Source organism: Saccopteryx leptura, chromosome 5, assembly GCF_036850995.1.
Source record: "Saccopteryx leptura isolate mSacLep1 chromosome 5, mSacLep1_pri_phased_curated, whole genome shotgun sequence".
Classification (NCBI taxonomy): Eukaryota; Metazoa; Chordata; class Mammalia; order Chiroptera; family Emballonuridae; genus Saccopteryx; species Saccopteryx leptura.
This window is the reverse complement of record NC_089507.1, coordinates 93,816,899-93,840,636: the sequence shown is the minus strand read 5'-3', so window position 1 is coordinate 93,840,636 and position 23,738 is coordinate 93,816,899. Positions and strand designations below refer to the sequence as shown.

At 34.8% G+C, this 23,738-nt stretch overlaps 1 protein-coding gene across 1 annotated transcript in view; it reads right to left on the bottom strand.

Moving 5' to 3' along the window:
- ENPEP (glutamyl aminopeptidase) overlaps positions 1–23,738 on the bottom strand; it is a 101,252-nt gene that overhangs the window by 6,461 nt on the left and 71,053 nt on the right. Inside the window, exons 12-18 of the mRNA XM_066386942.1 lie at positions 15,919–16,055; positions 15,755–15,810; positions 8,280–8,430; positions 6,939–7,012; positions 6,724–6,828; positions 6,465–6,635; positions 3,751–3,891 (exon numbers count right to left, since the gene is read on the bottom strand). Coding sequence (XP_066243039.1) covers positions 3,751–3,891; positions 6,465–6,635; positions 6,724–6,828; positions 6,939–7,012; positions 8,280–8,430; positions 15,755–15,810; positions 15,919–16,055 — 835 coding nt within the window. The remainder of the gene's footprint in view (positions 1–3,750; positions 3,892–6,464; positions 6,636–6,723; positions 6,829–6,938; positions 7,013–8,279; positions 8,431–15,754; positions 15,811–15,918; positions 16,056–23,738) is intronic.

Here is a 23,738-nt window from a genome sequence, read left to right as displayed (position 1 = left end):
TTCTGCTGCCTTCATCAGAAACCCTAAAAATGAACACATCCTTTAATACAGAAGTATTGCTTCTAGTATTATTTGTATCCTAAGGAAATTGTCAAGAACATTGAAAAAGAATAAAGAAATTTAGTTTTTCAAAGATGTTTATGAATACATTATTTATATACCGGAAAGTTTAGGACAAGCCTATTATCCAACAGATGGAGACTACCTAAATAAACTAATGTGTATCTACACATTAAAATACAATTGAACATTAAAAATAACAATATAGGATGATGTGAAAAAGTTTAAAAAACTTTATGTAGTATAATGTGATTTCATTTCTGTAAATAAATAAACAGCCATAAAAAATGACAGGAAAAACAATAATGTGACAATGGGTGCTATTTCTAGGTGGTGGAATTATGGGCGATTTTTATGTCCTTATTTTTGCTTATTTTTATTTTGTGCAAAACAACACATGCTAATATTGTAATAAGAAAATGGAGATTTAAGAAAGGAAACCACACTAAGTTACTATCATGATATTCTATATATTAAAAGAAAGTCTGCTATATTTTTTATCAGTAACCTTCTATAATTTCTGTAATATTTCTTTTCTGTTTTGTGTCTTAAAGGATATATATGGAAACTAACAATGAACAGATTGAAAAAAAACTACAATGACCTGTATAAATATTAAAAGTATAAGAACTAAAACCAGTGTCACATAAATTTGGCACTTAAGAAGAAATATGCAATATATTGATTATATTGATTACTTTTAAAACTAAAATAAACATTTAACTATATCTTAAATATTTTGAAATTTAATTATATGAAAATAATCTTTTTGGACTTAATAGTTATAAAAGTATTATTATGTTTCCTAAAAACAAGTGATTTTGATGCACACAAAAGTTTTGTTTATTAAATTATTTGGTTTATGAATAGTGTTTAAATGATTTTAATTATATTGTATTGATTTAATTTTTCAGTTATAGTCACAAATTAAAACCAAACTGTATCATACCACACTATTAATTTACTGGGTTCATACAACTTCACAGTTTCATCTAAGAGTTTAGAGGAGTAAATAAAAGCAAAGAATCAATTCTGAAGTGCGGTATCTTTGGAACTTCATGGTTAAGTCTGAAACTAGAAAGAACGTTAGTGGTGTGGCCATCAGTTGTTGTAAAAGTCACATGACAAAAACTTTATTAAAAAGCATTTACTTATTTAAAAATGACAATAAATTCCTCAGAAATGGAGATAGTAAAACCATTAATTTTGAAGTCTGGAAAATGTTCAAAAATTTGGAAATATTTGGATAAAGCTTGGTTCGTTTCTGTTTAATTTGTCTTATCCAATTTTAATGGGAAAATTCTATTTATTCAAACTAGCCATAATTAATATTAGGCAGTTTGTGTGTGTCTGACATATGGTTATTACATAACTTTATGTTTGAGATTATTTGAAATCATACCTCATGAGAATTAAATCACTAGATTTTGAAGAAATATTAAAAGCCTTGGGTGAGGATTTTGGAACCAACAATGTAAATGGTTTCTCAATTTATTATTTTTTGAAAAAAATTCAGTATTATGTCTGATAGATTTATTTTAAGGCCAGATTTTTTTTACTTTTATGACAAGGTACTACCTGTTTGTTTGTTTTTTTATTTCTTAATTTTTTAAAAAAAGAATAACAATGAACTAATTTTTAAAAATAAAAAATGTATTATTTTAAATATATTATGCCAGAGCTTTTTAAATAGATCTTGAGAAATATTCTATTTAATAAACAATTTGAAAAATGAACATTTTAATTATCTTTTCATAATAATTCAAAAGTAAGCATTGTTTTTCATCTACATAAGTTTCTTGAAGCATATACCAATATAAGTTTTATAGTTTTTCAATTAAAACAAAATAGACAGTAATTGTCATGAGGCATGTATCTTTCAACATGGAAGGTATTATCTTGCATAATATAAACTATTACCTCAAGATAATAAAATGTTCTGAGTAGGTAGATTTATAACTTCTAAACCAAGCATTTTACTGAAACAATTACAAACAGATGGACAAAGCATCACATGCACATGGGCACATTATCAGTCAACCTTCATAAAGATGGATGAGCAATTACAACCAATCATTGCAAGAATAGAAAAGGCAAACATTTATCACAAACACGCAAAAAGCAAAGGAGGATATCTTGGTTGAGAGCTAGAGATTGTATCTGGATCTCAGAAGGATGAGAAATGTGAATCAACATAATGGCACCCTGATGAACAGTAGGGTAGAAAAAATAATAGAAATAAAAGTTATCATAGTTAATGTTTTTTTTTTGTTTTGTTTTGTTTTTTAAAGTAGGAAGCGGGAAGGCAGAGAGACAGACTCCCATATGTGCCCAGACTGGGATCCAGCTGACAAGCCCTCTACTGGGGGATGCTCTGCCCATTTGGAGGCGTTGCTCCGTTGCTCAGCAACTGAGCTATTTTAGCACCTGAGGTGAGACCATAGAGCCATCCTCAGCACCTGGGACCAACCTGCTCCAACTGAGCCATGGCTGCAGGAGAGGAAGAGAGAACTAGAGAGAGGGGGGGAGGGGTGAAAAAGCAGATGGTTGCTTCTCCTGGGTGCTCTGACTGGGAATCAAACCCAGGGTGTCCATACACTGGGACGATGTTCTACCACTGAGCCAACTGGTCAAGGCCCATAGTTAATATTTTTGATAAGGCAGTCAATTAGACAGTGCTGATGGGAAGACAGAAGAGATTGATGACAGAGGTTATTTCCTGGTGTGGAGATTACAGATGGCAAAGTGCTTTTAGTCAATGTTTTCACATTTTTTTGGAATATATAATCTATGTTCTATTTTATACTCTGTCAGAGAAATATCTTTTTAATGGAAATAAGCATTGCCATTTAGAGGATGAGGACCAAGAACAGCAATATTTCCTTTGTATAGGACTGAAGAAATAAACCATTTGGGAAAGCATTTTTTTAGTTAATTTGCTATTTTCCACTTTAAAGCTATTATTGCCTGGGAAGTACAGTTTCTTTTTTTTTTTTTAATTTATTTTTATTTTATTTATTCATTTTAGAGAGGAGAGAGAGAGAGAGACAGAGAGAGAGGAGAGAGAGACAGGGGGGAGGAGCTGGAAACATCAACTCCCATATGTGCCTTGACCAGGCAAGCCCAGGGTTTTGAACCGGCGACCTCAGCATTTCCAGGTCGACGCTTTATCCACTGTGCCACCACAGGTCAGGCAAGTACAGTTTCTTTTTAAGGACTTTTCAAAATACCCAAAGTTTAATTATCTAGTCAAAGGAAATAAAATTTATCATTCATATAAGATCAGTAAGTTCAGGGCTCTAATTTGAATCCATGTCCAGGAATTCTCACTTAGTTTTCATTAAATAATTAGAGAGCTAAATATGTGTCTGGCATTATACTAAGTGCTGTCACAACAGTAAGAATTATATTAACTTGTTATGACCAAACTAAAACTAATGTGATTTAGGCATCTCTCTAGATCTCAGAATTCTATAGATCAGATAGAAACAATACTTACTTCCCCCAAAATTATGATGACAATTAATTAGTGTATTGCTTCTCTAGAAAGAAAACACCATAATCCTTTGCCTCTGATAAATTGCCATTTCAGATATTGTATATATGTCAGAGAAAGTACAGTAAAGATGAAAAGAAAGAATTGTAGATAGTATCCAATCAAGAGAACAAACCATTGTCTGGTCATCCCACCTGTTGACTAGATATTCCCAGTTGAGCTGTATCCAATTCCAGGCCATCCTTTTCCCATAGCTATTGTATGAGATATATCGTATGACTGTAAATACATCCTGAGTTTTAATAAGGTTTGAGTCCTTGAGCAAATCCAAATACCTAAGAGAAGCCAAAAGTTCAAAATGAACTTTAATGTTCACCCTTAACTAAATTCCAATAGAACATAGTTTCATTTCTATAATCCAATTCCTGAGGCAACAACCAAACAAGTTAAGTAAATATGACAAATAATAAAACACAATAAAAAATTTTAACTCTTTTTTAAAAACAATCTATGATTTTGAGGACTAGTGAATTATAAAGTACAGAAACACTAAAACTCAAATTATTTTGAAAGTACTAAAAACAGTTTTTAAAACAATTTTAACTATTAATTATTTGTGACAACATGGTTGGATCTTGAGAATATCATGCTAAGTGAAATAAATCAGACAGAAAAAGTCGAGAACCATATGATTTCACTTATATGTGAAATATAAAACTGAAAGCAACAAATAAAATGACAAAAACCCCAAAAACTCATAGACATAGACAATAGCATAGTAGTTACCATAGGGATGGGGGCTGGGGTAAGGGGATCAAATATATGGCAAGGGAAGAAGATTTGACTCTGGGTGGTGGGAACAGAATTCAATAGATCATGTATCATAGAATTGTACACTTGAAACCTATATAATTTATTAATCAATGTCACCTCAATAAATAAAGAACAAAAAATTTTTTTAATTGTGTCTATTAAATAAACCATTCAGCCCACTTGCTTATTATCTCACTGAACTATAAAAAAGGAGCCAGTAAGTTAAGAAAAAGTATTTATATTCTAATTTTCTGTGGGATAACAGTTAAGTCTTATTTGTTCTTTCACAGATTGTAAGAAACAACATCCTAATGTAACTTATGTGGTAAGATTAGTTGGCTATAATCATAGTATTATTTCAAAGTCAAAATCAATAGATTAAGTAACCAAACCAATAAATTATTATTAAATTTATGCTATGGCTGTATCTAGAGGGAATATTTCAACATGCTCTAGACCAGTGGTCCCCAACCCCCGGGCTGTGGACTAGTACCAGTCCGTGGGCCATTTGGTACCGGTCCACAGAGAAAGAATAAATAACTTACATTATTTCCGTTTTATTTATATTTAAGTCTGAACGATGTTTTATTTTTTAAAAATGACCAGATTCCCTCTGTTACATCTGTCTAAGACTCACTCTTGACTCTTGTCTCGGTCATGTGATACATTTATCCGTCCCACCCTAAAGGCTGGTTCGTGAAAATATTTTCTGACATTAAACCAGTCCATGGCCCATAAAAGGTTGGGGACCACTGCTCTAGACCACTGAACTTCCAGAAATTGCATTAGGATGATGGGCCTCTGAATTTCTGTGTAATTTATATTTTACCCTGTTGTTCACAATAGTCTTAGTAAGACATCTGACTCCTTGAATTTTCTCATCAGATACATTCAGCACAATGCCATCATCCAAGTAATGGGTCACCGTGATATTCTGTGAACTATCAAGATGATCAATTTCTTGGTAGACTATCTTAGAGTAGTGAGCAGCAGAATTGACATATAGCCTTGAGGCAAGATGGTAAAGATTTATTGTTGGTCCTGCCAGGTAAAAACAGTTTCTGGTAGTCTTTGCAAATTGGTTATTGCACGGTAATTTATAATTTACTTTCGGCTTTTCCCATTCACTCCTGTTTCTCAAGGGTAGATATCAAGTCTTATTCATTTTTAGTCCCACATCTATAAAGCTATATGTGGAAAGGAGATAATAATATTTGGCTAAATGAATAAAGTATATAAATCAGAAACTAAAAGCAAAAAAAATGAATTACAGCATAAGTTAGTTTGACTTGTGGCATAGTGTGGAATAGGAGAAAATTATGATAATAGATGAGCTTCAGGAAGTCCGCACCTTTTGAGTGAAATGTAAATAAATTTTATTTGTATGTGTATGTATATTTTGACAGATATTCCTCCTTTGCTTACAGAAACGAGTTTTGTTCTGGGCTTGAATCAAAGTGTCCTTGATCCTAGGAAAGCTAGTGCTCCTATCCCAGACCCAGAGTATCGTGAGTGACCCAAATCAGTCAAAGGAATTCAAGTTCATCTTAGTCCTTAAATGATCATGTGGTATGACCTAGAATGATCAAGGGTGATTAGGATGGCAGGCCACTGAATCACAGTTGAACTGTGGGAAGACTAAATTCATAACCCAGGTCTGGATTATGAAGGGAAGTGGCAATAACTGAACTCTTAACATAAAATATCCTTGTGAGGAGGGGTTCTTTTGCTCCCGTCCTTCTGCCATTGAACGTATATGTATAAAGACAAAATGTTTGGAACTCTGGAAGTCACGAGACACGCAGCATGTGGAGGATGACAAAACAGAAAGAGAAAGAACCTAGGTCCTGCATGAAAATATTGAACCACTGCACACAGCTAAAACTGTCTACCTCTAGAATTTTTTCATATGAGATTACATTTTCTTGATTGTTTAAGCCACTATTACAGTGTTAGTTTGTTTTTGGACTAGAAAATAATTTTTAATAAATTTTCTTAGAAAGATGGTATACTTTATTAATATCTATAGGAGATTGTGACACTGAAACCATCAAATACCATTCATAGAAGTAGGAAAAAAAAAGCTCAAACCTACCGTGACAAAAGAGTAACATCCTTCACTGATGCTAATGCATACAACAGTTTTTCTTTTTCTTGAGCTAATGAAGTTTTCTGGTATTGAGCAAGAGTGTAGTTCCATGAAGCCTCATTGCCAGAGTTCTGCATTCCATACCGATAGACCAGAAGCCTGAGATTTGCAGGAATCCTAGAACAATAAACAGTGTCTCAGCGATTTTAATTTTTTGTGTTGCAGTTTAAAGTCTTCTAGAAATGCAAACAAATGGAACAGTCACCTTACAGTACCAGTCAGCCACTGCTGAAATAGCTGGGAAGCATTGTTCAAGGCCTCTTTGTCTCCCATCTTGCAGGCAAGCCCTAGCACAGAGGCACGGAGTAACCTTAGAAAGCAAACACACACAGAGCTGGACTTTAAGCACTTTTAAACTGATTTTAAAACACACAAACAGATGTTAAATAGATATTAGTTTTAAAAATGCAAAAAAATAACTTTGTAAGGTGGTTTCCATTATCACTCCATGTCAGAATATCTGCAGTCGGCTTCACTTGATCTTGGAAGTATTCCTGAAATAAAAGCACCAGGTACAATTAGTAATGATTCATCATTTCAATTATTCAGTCTTTCAATTATTATATTATACAGTCTCCCAGTTGTAACCTTTTTTCCTACTAGTTCAGAGAACTTTGTGTCTATCATTAGAAAAGGGATGTATTCAGTGCTTATCACATTGCAATATTGCTTCAATCCTAAAGATAAGAACATCCTGAACATTCTCTAATGTTTTATAAAATATTGGGTAAGAAATAAAATAATATCTTTTTTGAGAGGAGGGGAAATAGTGAGATAGACTGCTGCATGCACTCCAACCAGGATCCACCTGGAGTCACTCATCTGGGACCAATGCTTGAGTACCGAGCTATTTTTAGTGCCTGAGGCTGACCTCCTCAAAGTAACCAAGCTATTCTCAGCACCTGGGGCTACACTCAAACCAATTGAGCCACTGGCTGCCAGAAGAGAAGAGGGAGTTCTAGAAGCAAATGGTCTCTTGTGTGCCCTGACCAGAATCGAACCTGAGATGTCCATACACAAGGCCAACACTCTTATCTACAGAGACAACCGGCTAGGGCTAGACTAACACTTGACATACTTGCTGCACTAAAAATAATACTATTATTTCAATATTTGTATATTGCCTTTGGATTTACAAAGGATGTTTATATTATATAATCTTAACTATCCATTACCATAAGCCACCAAGTGCTGACAATCTTATTGTACAAAGGAAATTAAGACTTACAAATAGAATTAAACTATTTGTACAAGTTTTTTCATTTACTAAGTGAAAAAGTCAGAGATTTGAATCCAGAATTTGCTTATACTACAAGTGTTTTGCCAAAGTACCATAGAAATCACAGAGCAAATTATTTAGAATGACTATCTTATAATAAAATCTCATGTGGAAATAACAGCAGTAAGAATAAAGAAATATGATGTTATATTTTGAGAAGAATAAATTCATTTTGATGAAATGAATCCATTAAAAATGAGATCTAGTTAGTATCTATGATTTCAAATGTTGCCTATTTTAAATAAAATATTAATTATAAAATATAGCTTTAAGTGGTATACTGAACCAAAAATATTGATACATTTCAAGTTGAAAAAATAAATAGCATTTCTGCTTTGACTAGTCAAGTCACTGTACTTTCCTTTGATTTCACTTGGCAAATGAGACACGTTTTTGTCTTCCAGAAGCTCATTCTCTCAGAAATTTTCCCATTCTGCTAATGACTAAATATTTACTTTCATAAAATATGTCAATAACATCACCTCAATCATTGGGTATAGCTCTTTATCATCTTCAAACATGTCAATGATATAGGTTACAGCTGAAATGACTCTCTGCCATGGTAAAAAGTCCTTTTCCATTTTGAGATACTTGGTCAAGTTCAGAGCCACCTTATAATCTAGAAGTTGAGCTCTAAGAAACGAAAAACAAATCACAATTAATTAAAACGATAAATTAGTTTCCATTTAACTGAAAGAACTAATATGAGGATTATAGAATTCAATGTTAATGAGATTCAATGTTAATGTTGTATTATACAATTAAGAAAATGCATGTATTGTTGAAACTTAATTAAAGTTATGTTCACAATGGTATATTATGTTTTTAAAAATTAAATTGTAAAGGGAATTACAGGCCACTAAGAAGTACATTTGAAAAATCCCTGTGGCAAAATTTTAGATACAACAAAAACCATTTAGCTATGTGTTTAATATTGATGAATAGAAACTTTTAAATTTTAAGTTCATAAGTTAATTGAAATAGACAAATACACCATTATAAATGTATCTTATTGAAATTTGCATTTAGAATAAAGAGAAAGCAAAAATAACATAGCTCACAAATCATGAATGCCTGAAACATTCCAACTGAACTAATATTTCTCATAAAACATCTTTTTGTACATTTCCCAATAGCATGCTAAATAAAAATAGATTTTTTTCCTCCAGAAAATTTAAAGTTACTATTGACCATTTCAAAGTTTATAAGATCCAGTTTCTTCCCCATTAGAAGGGATTCTAGAACCTTTTGAAATTGTGTTCTTAGAAATCTGTCATGCTTCAACTTTTAGCCTATCTTTCTGCTTTTGGAAATAATTTTATGGGAATCTTATTTTTCCAAATTACATTTTGAAAGTTTAAATTAAAGAATACATTTTAAATTATTGAATTGCCAATATTGAGGCATTGAGATTAATTATGTTCAATGTCATTTTGTGAATAAAGAATAGTGTAATTGTATCTTGGCTTCTCTCTAAAAATTTGATTAGAGGACAAACTAGTATTGGAGAGATAAATAAGAATAAAAATTTTTGGCATTGTGTGATTTTACTAATGAGCTATGATACAGAGTTTTCTTTTCAGTTCAAAGAGCTGATTTCTCTTATTTTCTCAGTGCCTGATCTGATTTAGAAAAGTTATATTTTGGAGAATTCAGCCTCCCTTAGTAAAAGTAAAAATGATGAGCTCTAAGAAAGGAAAATGGAGTGATGAGCTCTAAAAAAGGAAAATTGAGAAATGGAATGTTTTATTGAGAATGTTTTTTGTTAAGTAAAAAAATATGGAGCATTGGGTTGATATTTGAAACTTTATAATTTTCTAATTTAAATGATTCTCTATTTTCCTGGGAGGATGAAACAATTATGTCCTATCAGTGCTTTTTGAAAATATTTCAGAAGAACAGTGTTGCTTTGAGGATTAAATTAGCAAAGATGTTTTAAAAAATTTTAGGAAAAAATGACAGATAATTTGGTTAGAAATCAAGTAGACTGCACATTTCTGGCAGGTGAAAAGATTAGAAGGGTCTTGGTTACAAGGACCAGAAGAATTGACTAATTATGTGCCATAAATAGAAAGAGGAAATGTGATGATCCAAAGGTTAGAGGCCCCAACTAAGTACTATGTATTTAAAAGTTAAAAAGTCAATTATCTTGTCTTAGCATCTTATTTTTCCAGAACACTTGATAGTTATGCAATAGTTACACATTGGTATCACTGCTTTCTTTAGGCCTGTGTCATATGGTCAGAATATTGGACTGGGAATAAATTTTTGATGTTTGATACCATAGAAGACAATATTTTGAGAATTAAGATGATACAGTTTTCAGGCCCTAGCCTAGTTGCTCAGTGGCTGGTATTGATCTGGAGTGCCAGAGGTCATGGGTTTGACCCCCAGGTCAGGGTACATATGAGAAGCAATGAGTGCACAACTAAAAGGAACAAAGAAGTGAAACGAGTGATTCTTCTCTCTCTCTCTCTCTCTCTCTCTCTCTCTGTCTCCCTTCTACCCCCTTTCTCTCTCTTCCTGTCTCTGTCTCTCTCTCTCTCTCAAATCAATAGGAAAAAAAAATGATGTACTTTTCATTGCCTACAAATCATGTTACTCCGCAGCTCCATCCATGGACTTGGTGGTATTTGATACTTCAGAGGAAAAGCAATACCATTTACAACCACGATTCTCAAATTTGAGCTATATTAGCAACACTGGAAAGTTGGTTAAATAACACATTCTTGGGCCCCACTCCCAGAATTTCTGATTCCATGGGTCTGGAGCAGGGCCTAAGTATATATTTGCATTGCTCTCAAGTTGCTAGGCAATGCTGATATTGCTGGGACTACATGTGAAGAACTGTTTTTTTGGAACAAAGACATCTAGAATGCCACACCCAGATTTCTTTACAGTGCTGTGTTAGCTCACAGCTACCACCTTCTTCAGGCAATAGCCTTTGGCCAAATACATCTATCTTGCCTAAGAGGTTATAAAACCCTTACTCCTGACCGTTAATCACTTATCTGATTCAGGAATGCAACAAGCCAGCCTGGGTCCCTCTCGTTGGTCCCATTCTGTGGTAGAGTTCATAGCTTTCTAGTAGAAGCTGGTTAAACAAGACTCCTAATGAGACTAAATCTTTGCTAATTTTCTCCCTTACCCCATCCTGCTTCTTGCACTGTCTGCTTTGAGAGTACTCTGTCAATAACCACAGGCACAACCAAAGTAGTTCGCCCACATAGTCCATAAGTACGATGCTAACAGCATAAGCAGAAACACTCATGTCTCATTTTTTTAAAGTTTTTATGGGAGTGAGCATTGTAAACTCGAAATGTCATATGTTGAGACTGTCGTAATCCATGGACCTTTGTATACAGTAAGGCTCCAGCCTGAAACATTCAAATCAATTTTTCTATAATTCATAGTTTAAAGAGAATGGAGGCTATAACTTCACATTCTCATCAAACATGATGGAGACGAAGAGAACAGAAAGGCCCTCTAAGGGAATTAATTCTTGTTCTTTCTTGGCCTGAGGCATGCAGGAAGTTTGGAGATTCTTTTGTTTCTGCTTCTCTGGGTGTGACCTGGAAAGCCTGCACAGTCCTCTCAGAGAAGCCAGGTTAAGCATATTGTCTCGTTCCTTAGACACGGCTCTTGAATGGGACAGTAAACAATTGAGAGGTGCCTAGGTGGATGGAACTGATCCCACATACTCAAGTTCAGCAAAACTTTCAGACAGTGGCCTGACCTGTGGTCACACAGTGGATACAGCATCAACCCCAGAATGCTGAGGTCGCCAGTTTGAAACCCCAGGTTTGCCCAGTCAAGGCACATATAAGAAGTAACTACTACAAGTTGATACTTACTTCTTCCTGCTTTTCTCTCTCTCTCTCTCTCTCTCTCTCTCTCTCTCCTCTCTCTAAAACCAATAAATAAAATCTTGAAAAAGAAAAAAAGCCTTCAGGTGGTGTGGAGACTTTTAGAAAGTTCCTATGTATCTGGTCTCTCAACATTAACTTGTCTGTTAAATTCAGATTTCTGACTTAAAACAGCCTCTTTGCCATCAATTAGGCCTCTTTTTCTCTTTCCCCATTGTCCTAATTCTCCCTTAATAAAATTGTCTACGGGGAGGTAGGAAAGTCATTTATCTAGTTCTATGTTGTCCTCTGGTAAAACTGGTCATCTTGGCATGGCCAGTGTTTACCTGGCAGTCTTTGTTTGCTAACCTGGCCCTCACCTTGCATATCACTGGAGCTACTGGTACTTAAAACCAGGCTGGAATTCCGTTTGTATCATTAGCTTAGGTGATCTTTCAAATTATCCTCTGTGCCATTCTTCCTTCATCCAGAAACTCCTGTTCTCACACAGGTAGCTAGTTCTCTGCTTTCCTTTATGTTAGTCTTTACCCCCTCTCCTGGCTTTAGCACACAGTGGGCTGCAGAGCACAACATAAGCTATTAGAAAGGATGATACCTACTGTGACAGATTTACAACAAAGAATTGTTTCTGCCTCAGTTCTGTCAATGCCCCGAAACTAGGCCCTTTGGCCTACACTCCAAAGTAAGACGGGGGCCCACCAAATCGGAGCTAACACGACCAGGAACAGGTTTTGTGACCCTTAGCTAATAACCGACCACTGTCCTAATAAAGAGGTTGGAGGAGATAATCTTAGAAGAGGGCTTTTGGGAGTGCTGTCAGTGTACTGTGAGATTGTCCCTTAAATCAAGCCTAGGAAAGGATCCTTTGATGGGACCCTGTGAAGAATTTTACATGTGTATCCTGGAGTTTGGAGGCATAGCCTCTGGTGTTTGAAACACTGAGAAATCTAAAGGATAAGAGGCCATGAGCTAGAGCTCTGAACTCAAAGTGAAGAGATGGGGCTGCATGGAGTGGCCTGTCCTTTGAGACATTTTTGGGGGCAAAGGATACATAAATACTTGCTATGGACCAGAAGTGGGTCAGAGGTGTTCACTTGCCCCTCAAGGGAAGTGCAGGAGAAACACTCTTGGCCATGAAATGAGTGTGAGCAGAAAAAACAAAAAACAAAAAAAAAACCCACCATGAAAACACCTCACAAGGAGAAAAGTCAATGTTAAATAACTTCAAAGTTTGGAGACAACACAAGTAAACAGCATGCTGGGGGTTTTTCTCCCTCCACCTTCTCTCCTTGCTTTAATGCTGGAGGGACCAGAGGCAGTGTAACACACGAGAAGTACAAGTTCCACGCAGGGAAATGGAGAGCAAATAAAACGTGTTGTTCCCAATGCAGGTTTCTAACCTGAGCTATTCTGAGTTGGGGGCTGGGAGAAACTTTACACGAAGTTGAAAACTTTGATGGTTTCACTGGACAGGGAATATAATCAAACTATCTGTTTGGGAGACTCTGAATGACTGGATGAAGTTTCACTCTATATCTTGACAAATGTGTCTAGCTGCATTGTCCACCCAGAGCAGGAAGAGCACTACCTCTTCAAATTTGGGGACAGGGGAATCAAAAATACAGTTATTTTAGGTGCCCCCTTTTAATCTTGCTTTGAAACATGATGGTTACATTTCTTCTTGAACACCTGAGTAGAACTGCATAAATTCTATTCCTTCCACAAGCACTTACCTATTTAACTCTACATTTCTCCTTTTTTTGCTCCTAAAGTTTCAGGTCTAGACTCCTCTATCACTGACACTGGTGGAGTTTGTTCCTCTGAGTGAGTCTTCTTTGCTCATTTGTTGCAGAAGGAAATTGGATGAAGCTCAATATCTCAGGTTATATCTCAGGTATTTTCTGGATTAGTTGCTGTGTGATTCTTTATATTTTTTTGGTTTTCAAATTTGTTTCACTTTCTTTCTTTCTCTAGTTCTTCACAGTTTTATGGGGCTATGGCTAAGGAGCTGGGCAAATGTGAGAGAGTTTTTCACTTCTGGGAGCTATTGGCTTTATACACAGTTCTTCAGACAGAACTGTTCAAGTGGCTTTCACGTCTTAAAGCAAAAGGGATTGTGTGCATCATGTTATGATGAGAATAAAGTTATAAAGGTATTACAGTTCTTTGCCATTTCTAACAGCAAAGATGCTAAGCTTTGGAAAGGGTCGTTATGTATGCACAGGAGAGTTTTCTTGAAAAAAAAAGTTCTAAGTAATTCTGTTTTAAAATATTGATCATCTTTTTTCACCATTTAATTTCCCAGGTCCATGCAGTGCCTAGTACAGAGTAGGTACTCAATAAATATTTACTAAATAAGTAACTAACATACTCTAATATAATAAATATACAATATAGTTCCCCTTTTTCCATAGGGAATATGTTCCAAGATTCCCCAGTGGATACCTGAAATTGTGGAGAGTATCAAACCCTACATATACTATGTTTTTTCCTATACATACATACCTGTGATAAAGTTTAATTTAGAAATTAGGCACAGTAAGAGATTAATGACAATAACTAATAATAAAATAGACCAATTATAACAACATGCTGTAATAAAAGTTATGTGTCAGATTTTAGTTGACCATAACCGGAAGCAACTGAAACTGAAAAGCAAAACCATGAATAAGGGGCAACCACTATAATTAATTTATTACATAGCCAGGAGATTAAACTTGGAAATTCACTAAAGGGGATCATAATGTCTATTACTTACAAAAGGAACCTATATTACAAATTTAGAAGAGCTTTTCTAAGTGCTTCTTTGTTGCTACTAATCAATGGGGACGCATTTTTACAATTTATTGAGCACTTGTTTCAGGCCAGCAGTGTTCTAGGTGCTTTATGTACATTACCTCACTTATTATTCAAGAGTCCTATATGGTCATCTCCACCTCACTAATAAGGAAATTGATCCAGACAGAGGTTAAGAAACTTACTCTAGGTTATACAAAACCGAGATTTTAATCTGGTTTAAGAACCTGTCCTTTAAATCTTTAATTTTCCTTCTTAAAAAATGTCAAGAATGTTTTCTGACTTCCAATAGTTTACTTAGAAAGTCTGTGTAAAATAGTTCTCCTAGTGTTTAGTGTTATTATGCTATTATTCCAGACATTGTAGTCAGCTCATATTTAATGAGCATTTACTATGGCCAGTCAGCAGTCAGGAGAGGGGGATAAAATGATTAGGACCATAATCTGGGTGCTTAATAAAATAATACCCACAGTTTGGTGGGCAAGATAGACAGTTAATAAGCAATGGCAATATAATATTGTGTGCAATACAATGTAGGGGCCCATCAAAGGGACACCCAGTCCCAACCAAGGGCCATTGGAGGCTTTCTTAGGAAGTATGTAACATGAGATCACTACATAGCCAGCAAAACAACTCAGCTGTGCCTATAGCTCCTACAAAAGGACTACAAATTCAACAAATATCTGTTGAATTACTGGTGTTAGACTATCTGGAAACAAAAACACAAACCAACCCTCAGAGTTACTATGCCCCTAAACTATGTTGATTTTTTTTAAGTGTAGAATACTCTCAGATCATGAAGAAAGAGGGCAAATTTTCTAATGGTATCTTAATTCTGATCAATCTCAGAGCACAATGTCTCATTTTTCTTACCCTATTAACTTGAACAAGATTTGATGATTCTACCTATAAAAATCTTGCAATAGGCTTTGGCTCACAGAATTGAGTTGATGAATACATTATTTGTCCTTTTACTAAATCAAATTATGAAAGTGCACTGTTAAGCATTTGCAAGTTTCATTTCTAATTAGCTCAAGGACTCTAACATAGACAATCCCTGCTCAAAGTTAACAGGGTAAGTAATTGTGTGTGTGTTAAGAGCTAATATCAATATTTTGGCTATAATGTTCAGATGAACTTAGAAAAAAAAAGAGTTAAAGAAAACAATAATGTTATAAATAGTAGCTTTGAATTTTTAACTAAAATTAATTCTTAAATTTTGTTGTAATTGATTTTTTAAATTATAATAAAATCCATGATATTTTTAATGATCTAAGTCTCATTCCAAAACCCACCTTGCCAAGGCAAAAGCATCATCAATAAGGCTTGCACGATCAGCAGAAGAAAAGTACTGGGGAGAGGAAAAAAAGGAGGTAAGAAATATGATTACTGAAGCAAAGTGTTAACTTGATGCTCTTAGAACTGAAGTAAAACAATTCATAGTCATTGCTACTCTTACCATGTGGTTGGAGGAAAGATTGGTAGCTATCAAGTCCCAAGTTTGTACTTCATAATTTACACGATAAAACCCAATATGATCTGGGTTTATTTTGAGAAAAACATTTCCACCAGGATTAGACGGGTTCAAAGTGATTCCTGTGGTAGTAAATAAACACTAATGAGAAACATATTTGAATATAATGTAAACACAGAAATTAGTCCCAAAGGGTAAAGAGAAAAAAATATATTAGCTCTAAGAGTTGAAGTTGAGTTGAGTCCCAAACCCCAAATCCTAATTCTTATTCAGCTGCCCAACTTTAGAATGTTACTATAGTGTGTGAGCTGAAAAAACAAAAATAAAGTAAATAAATGCCCTAAAATTTATAACGTATCCCTTTTACTGGCATAAGCTTGACAAATGGGTAATATATCATAATTTTATACTTATCAATCCTTCAATAAAAGAAAACAATGCCTAAAAACAGAAAAGTTCTGATGGATTAATTATACAAATAATATTCACTGGAATAGCTTGGAGAGTTGACAAAAATGTGAACATTAAAAAGAATAGTTTGTTTATTAAAATCAACATTCAAATTGATGAAAATGACTATTGTTAAGCAGAATAATGATTTGAAAATCAGTAATTCTTTTAAAATGTCAAGAAGGCTTGAAATAGAACTGATCCAAACATGACATTCTTAATTTTATAATCCATTTTATAGTTGCTCTTCTAATTTTATTTATCTTTGTAAAGTCTTCTACTTCCTTATTTCAGTTGATTACATCAATGCTTTTTCATCAATGGATTTTCTGAATTAACTTTCTAAAGAAACATCCAATATTTACATAAGGCTCTAGTAAATAGATTTTAGAAACTCAACATTGAAGGAATAGAGACTTATGTTTTAGGTAAAATATACCCCTAAAATAATAGCTATGATCTGCATGAGCAGATTCATTAGGATTACTCATATACTTTTTATCATATTCATATTTGTTTGTATGGACAATGTATAATTTAAATAATGGTGTGGGGATACTTAGTATATTTGAGGAATTACAAAGAGTTTGATGTAGTGACAGAGTAGAATATAATATTGGAAAATAGAAGATAAGACTGGAAATAAGGGCTGGACCTTCAGTGTGAAACCATATTAAGGAATCCATCTTGTGAGGATGGTAAGATGGTAAATTTTTAGCAGGAAAAAAACAAACTTAAGTCTGTTTTTTAGAAAAATAATTTTGATAGTAGTATCAGAGACATGTTGGAATGAGATTCTAGAGTCCATTGTAATAATCTAGGGTAATAGAGAATGAAGGTGTACACTAAGGTAGAGATGGTGAAAATAGAAAGGAGGTGATGTATCCAAGAAACACACTACAGGAAAAGTAACACAATTCTTTTTCTGACTTGATGTAGATAGTTAGTGGGGGGGGGGGGGGGGAGGGAGAATGGCTTGCATGATTGGATGAATAATGATGTCGCCATTAGAGAATAGAGGAAAATAAGTCAGCTTGGGACAAAAGATGATTTAAATTTTGGAATTGTTTGCAACGTTTGGAAGATATCCAGGACACAGAAATTTTTCCTAATGTATTTTGTACCCTCTTCAACAAGACAATAAGTTTCTTTAGGATCTCTCAGAGTAGGCACTTAAAAAATTATAAACTTTTACATCAGTCAAGTAGTATTTATCTTTCTTTGTCATTCTCCCATAGACAACTTGCTAAAAGGAAGCTAATCTCTTGGCAACCATACACTTTGAATGTTTGTTTCAGGAGGAGAGCCTCTTGTTAAGCACAGAGCCATGTTACAGGAAAAAGAGCATGGACTTTTGAGTCTGACAGGACAAGGATAAAATCCTTGCTCTGTGACTTACTAGCTGTTTGATCTTGGCCAATCACTTGACTTCTTTGTATCCTAGTTCACCATGAAGCAAATAGGGATAGAATTCCCTCACAGGGTTGTTGTGAAGATTAAATAAGATAACATAGTAAAGTGCAGGTCATATAGTTATGCGTCCAACAGATGGTAGCTATTCCCTTATTATGAAAGGGGATATGCCACCAGTTCTATAAATAGCGAAGCAAATATAAATAACATTGAGAAGTGCCAGGCAATCCATCTAAATGCTGCAGTATTTTAGTGTGCTTTATATATACCTAGTTAAGCCTGTCTAACATTACTGTGATTTTTCTCACTTTATAGATGAGGAAGCTGAGATCTAGGAAATTAGTAGTTAGAGCCTTTCCAAGTTCACGCTACTTTCAGAACAGTTGTCAACCAAAAAATACTGTTGGGCTGTTTAGTTACATAACAAAGGAATTAGCACTAAAATACCGTTGCTTATTTCAGATGGTTTAAAGAAGTAACATTGTATTTTTAATCTTTGTGCGTGTCTGTGTTCTTGCGCACATGTTGTTTATCTTCTACTTGCATATACATACAAACACACAATACACATAATGAAATGTTGCTGTTTTTATGATTAGTAATCTTTTCATTTGAAATTATATTATACACATCTGAAATTTTGTTTTATATATATGAAAATATAAATTTAATAGTCATAATACTCTAGCACTTTTGTTAATTATTTTGTTTTGTTTCTTGCTAACTTTATGCACAAAGTATTGAATGTTGAATGGATTAATTCTCAGTAGGTGTTCTTTCTAGAAAATTGTTATATTTTACTCCTATTATTTTTCTAGATGGTATAAAACACAAATAATTACTTTCTCAAAATTTTATGCAGAGGCTGTTTAATTTCAACCCAAATAGATCTCAGTAACAGATAACACATAACGGTTCTTTAATGTACTATTTTATATGAATAATTATATCAAACTGTAGACCACTAGACAGCTTGTGATAACCAAAGATTCCTAAGAAAAGAAACATTTTTTTGGTGATAAAAATGCTATACTGAATTAACCCTTATATAAATTATTTTTCAGTGTAAAACAACAGCATATATCTTATCAAATTTTATGTATCACTATAGTAAAACATCTGAAAGATACAAAGGGCAGTACTTTTTACTAATGACATACAAATTGTACTGGAGAGCTAAAAATTTCAAATCGGATGCACTATCAGGATTTGGGATCAAGATGAAAATTTCAAGTTCTGGAACTAAGACTAACATAAAACATTATTATATCAATTGCTTATTCATTTGTGGTAATGTTTTCAACAAGTTACTTATTCAGGAATTATTAATGGTTGTGTTTTTCTCAATCTCAGCATATGATCTAGAGTATCTCTCACAAAAAAAGGTATGGCATTAACATGTAATATATAATAACAGGAATTTGGAAAAATGCAATCTGACTATCATGATTAAGGATTACCATTGACAGTGATTTTGGTGATAGGAAGACATAATTGCAAAGAAGAGTTGGATAATGAAGATTTGTCAGTGTGTTTACAATCTGCCCAGGGAAGCAGGTGTCCAAGTGAGCTATATATACTCCAGATCTTTTGACATATCTTTCCTTATAAAGAATGATGTATGTGCCAGAAACCTGTTAGTTATTTAGTACACTGTTCCTATTTGCTTCTGGATACACAGCTATACTATATTATTAGCCTCCTTTGCAGTTAGGTGGAAATATATGATAGAAAACTGGCTATAAATGAAAAGTGGGCAAAAATAATAAATGCTTTTCTAGGTCTGGTCCCTCCATCATCTTCCTCTGTCATCTGATCAAATGCAAAATATCCAGCAGGAGATTCCAAGATCGGAGTGGAGGGATGAAAGTGAAGTCATAAGAAGAAAGAAAACAGAATTTCTGAGCCATTATTTCGCAGAACGCCACCCAGGAGAGATGGCAGGTTAAGAACACTTTTATTGGAAGAATGAATAAAATATTATTTACTTATTTATTTATTTTTGTATTTTTCTGAAGTTGGAAACGGGGAGGCAGTCAGACAGACTCCTGCATGCACCCGACCGGGATCCACCTGGCATGCCCACCAGGGGGCGATGCTCTGCCCATCTGGGGCATTGCTCTATTGCAACCAGGGCCATTCTAGAGCTTGAGGCAGAGGTCATGGAGCCATCCTCAGCACCCGGGCCAACTTTGCTCCAATGGAGCCTTGGCTGTGGGAGGGGAAGAGAGAGACAAAGAGGAAGGAGAGGGGAGGGGTGGAGAAGCAGATGGGCGCTTCTCTTGTGTGCCCTGGCTGGGAATCGGACCCAGGACTCCTGCACGCCAGGCCGACGCTCTACCACTGAGCCAACTGGCCAGGGCTGAATAAGAAATTTTTATTGCATGAAGTCACTACTGATAGCCTTTAAATGCAAAAATTAGTCTCTCCTAGTTAATGGAATATACAAGGTTATCACAACTTGATGACTTCTCTAAAATAATTGGTCCACCTTGGTTCTCTCTTTACCTTTATTAAGTAAACTTTCCTCCTGGGAAGTGAATTCTGGTTCACCTTGGCCAGTATATTTTTATTTGTGTAAATTAACAAATTAGCAATCTCATATGTTTGACTTATGCAAATAAATTGTTCAAGATTTGGTTGACCAAGGCTGAATTGATAAAACAGATTCTGAACCTGCAAAACTATATCATTAAGGATTAATCAAAATTCAAATATTCCATGAGGCTCAACTTGGAGAGAATGAAGGTAGTCTTTTGCTCTTTCTGTTATTAAATTTAAAACTATATTCTCATCATTATTTTTATATAAAATATTTAAATATAACTACTATCAAATTTTAGTAATATCTTATTTATATGATAGTCAGAATGGATTTTTAAAATTAAAAGAATTATAAAAACAGTATTCACAAAATCATGATAAAATATTATGCCCTTGATGTTCTCCTAGACCCTATGTGTTTAGAAATGCCTATTTAAAAATATTACATTTTAAGCAAAATTGGTTATCTGATATCATGTGATATCATTCAACTCCTCTAAATGTTAGAAAGCAGCTGATTAGAAACAAAAAAGGTGTCATACTGCTAAATGTAGATGCACTGACAATAGCCAAAATAGTAGCTAATGTTAAAAATAGAGGCATAAAGTATACACAGGTCATCTCTAAAAGCACAGCAGTGTGGGGCAAACAAGGCTTCATAAAGCAATAGTTTGCTAAACTCTTAGTGTTAGGATGTGTACAGCACCTTCTTGGGAATAGGGTGGGCAGGGGATGGACTAGGAGTATGATGCATAGTTTATATCTTCAAGGATCTTATAATTTACTTAAAAAATAAAAGACAGAGCATATAAAACTTAAGCAACAATGATGCTGTTTAAAATATAATGTGATAATACTAGGAATAAGGGTTAATAAAACTGACAGTGTATAATACATTATAGAAGGCAAGAAGAGAGATTTTTCAGGGCAAGTTAGAATAGCCAGAGAAGCTTCTGTGATAGAAGTTCTTTTCTTTTGTTACATATTTAATTTTTTTAATATTTAAAATGTTATATAAAACACAAATATAAATAAAAGACCTTGGGAGAAGTCCCATCATTGCCTAGGAAATTTCTAACAAATGAATCATCAAGAAAACCAAGAGGGAGGTCAGGCTGGTAATCTGAGCTGACTGCCCAGTCAGTACACCCAGGACTTGATGTCATCTGTGATCTGAGCTGAGAGCTGAAGATGTCCCCAAACAGGAAACAGGAATTTAGTGCATAGCTTAAGAATGGAGCGGGCACTTTGAAGTAAGAAGAGATGTCTAGTTTGCTTCTGGCTAAGTGACCAGTCATGATTCTGAAGTTTCAGATAAAAATAGGTCTTGTCATCAAAGCTTTATTAATTCGTCCATTGACTCACTGATTCATTCATTCATCCATTCATTTAATACACAATTACTAGGTACCTGCAGGAGATATAGAACCACCACCACAACAAAAAATAAGCTCCATTTCTTCAAAAAGAATTCTACGGAAGGAGAGAGGCAGATAACTGAATAGCTATAGCAGAAAAAAAAAGTGTTAACTGTACTGACAGAAGGATAGAGAGTTGCTGTGAGAGCCCTCTGCTCTCTCACTTTAATATTAGCATTCACCATTTTGAGCAAAATTTCTGTCTACACTTGGTCAATATTATCAGCCATTTAAATGCTACATGTAAGACCCCTAACTCTAAGCCTAGATGTCTTTTTCTTTAGTAATCTTTTCTGAACCTCCAAATCTGGACCAGTGTTTCTCTAGTGAGCACCCTTGGCTAATACTACATGAGACACTTACAACACAGTATTATATTTGCCTGCTGACCTGTCCACACCCTCCCTAAACAGTAAGTACCACAGGATTAGGATTGTACTTTATTCCCCCTCAGTGTTGTCTCCATGTCTATCGCTGTGTCTGGCACATGTTAGTCCTCAATAAACAGTTGTTTTTTGAACTAACAAATTATTTAATTAATTAAAGATGAAATTCATTATTCAAATATTCTGTCTAATATGTATATAATACATATAAAAATGTTTATTTGCTTATTCCTGAAATTTATTTTTATTTATTTATTTATTATTTGTGTTTTTTTTATTTTTTTATTTTTCTGAAGCTGGAAACGGGGAGAGACAGTCAGATAGACTCCTGCATGCGCCCGACCAGGATCCACCTGGCACGCCCACCAGGGGCGGTGCTCTGCCCACCAGGGGGCGATGCTCTGCCCCTCTGGGGGGTCGCTCTGCCGTGACCAGAGCCACTCTAGTGCCTGGGGCAGAGGCCAAGGAGCCATCCCCAGCACCCGGGCCATCTTTGCTCCAATGGAGCCTCGGCTGCGGGAGGGGAAGAGAGAGACAGAGAGGAAGGAGGGGGTGGGGGTGGAGAAGCAAATGGGCGCTTCTCCTATGTGCCCTGGCCGGGAATCGAACCCGGGTCCCCCGCACACCAGGCCAACGCTCTACCGCTGAGCCAACCGGCCAGGGCCCTGAAATTTATTTTATGAAGCACTTGAGTAAGCTTTAGGTATTGGGAAAAATCACGTATGTGAAAACCTCATTCCATAAAAATGATGGACACATAAAAAAATATGTCAGTGTAGATGAATTGTTCATGCTTTGAGATTTTTAAACATCAAATCAAGCAGCTACCAGGACATTTCACCAACCCTCATTTAACCAATGGTGACCAATGGGGAAAAGATGTAGTAATAGTTAAGCCAAATTCACTGAAAACCTCTCAATTGAATCCTAACCTCATCACACTTTTAATCAGTGCTATTACACCTTTTTAAAGGTGGTCCCCCCCCATTCTCTATTTTCCTTTGGCAAATGTGTTTATGAGTAAGAAAATGTTTAGAGAAAACAGAGCTTGGTACTCAAACACAGCATAATCATAAAATTCCAAGACAAAATGGCATTGATCTGGGAATTCTGGAAAAATTCAGAAGAATTGCTGACCAACAACAATTAAAGTAATTGTTCACATAAATAACCAAGAGAAAGTTTTGTTGTAAAAGTAACAGACAGGGGTCTTAGCTCAAAAATTGCAAAGCTGGTACAGATTATAGTAACAGTAAAAATCACAATAGAATTTATAATAAAAGTAAAAGAAAAAAGTGAAATAACCAACTATATCCACACAAAAACTTGTATCCAAGCGTTTATAGCAGCATTATCCATAATAGCCCCAAAGTAGAAACAATCCAAATGCCCATGAGCTGATGTATATAAAGGATATATTGATAAGACATAAATATAATTTGGCAATAAAATGGAATGAAATACTAATACTTGCTATGAGACGAATGGACCTTGGAAACATTATGCTAAGTGAGAGATCAATCATAAAATACTCTTTCCTTTCATATGAAATTTCCAAAATAGGCTAAAAAGGCCAGGTGTATGGAAGGATAGA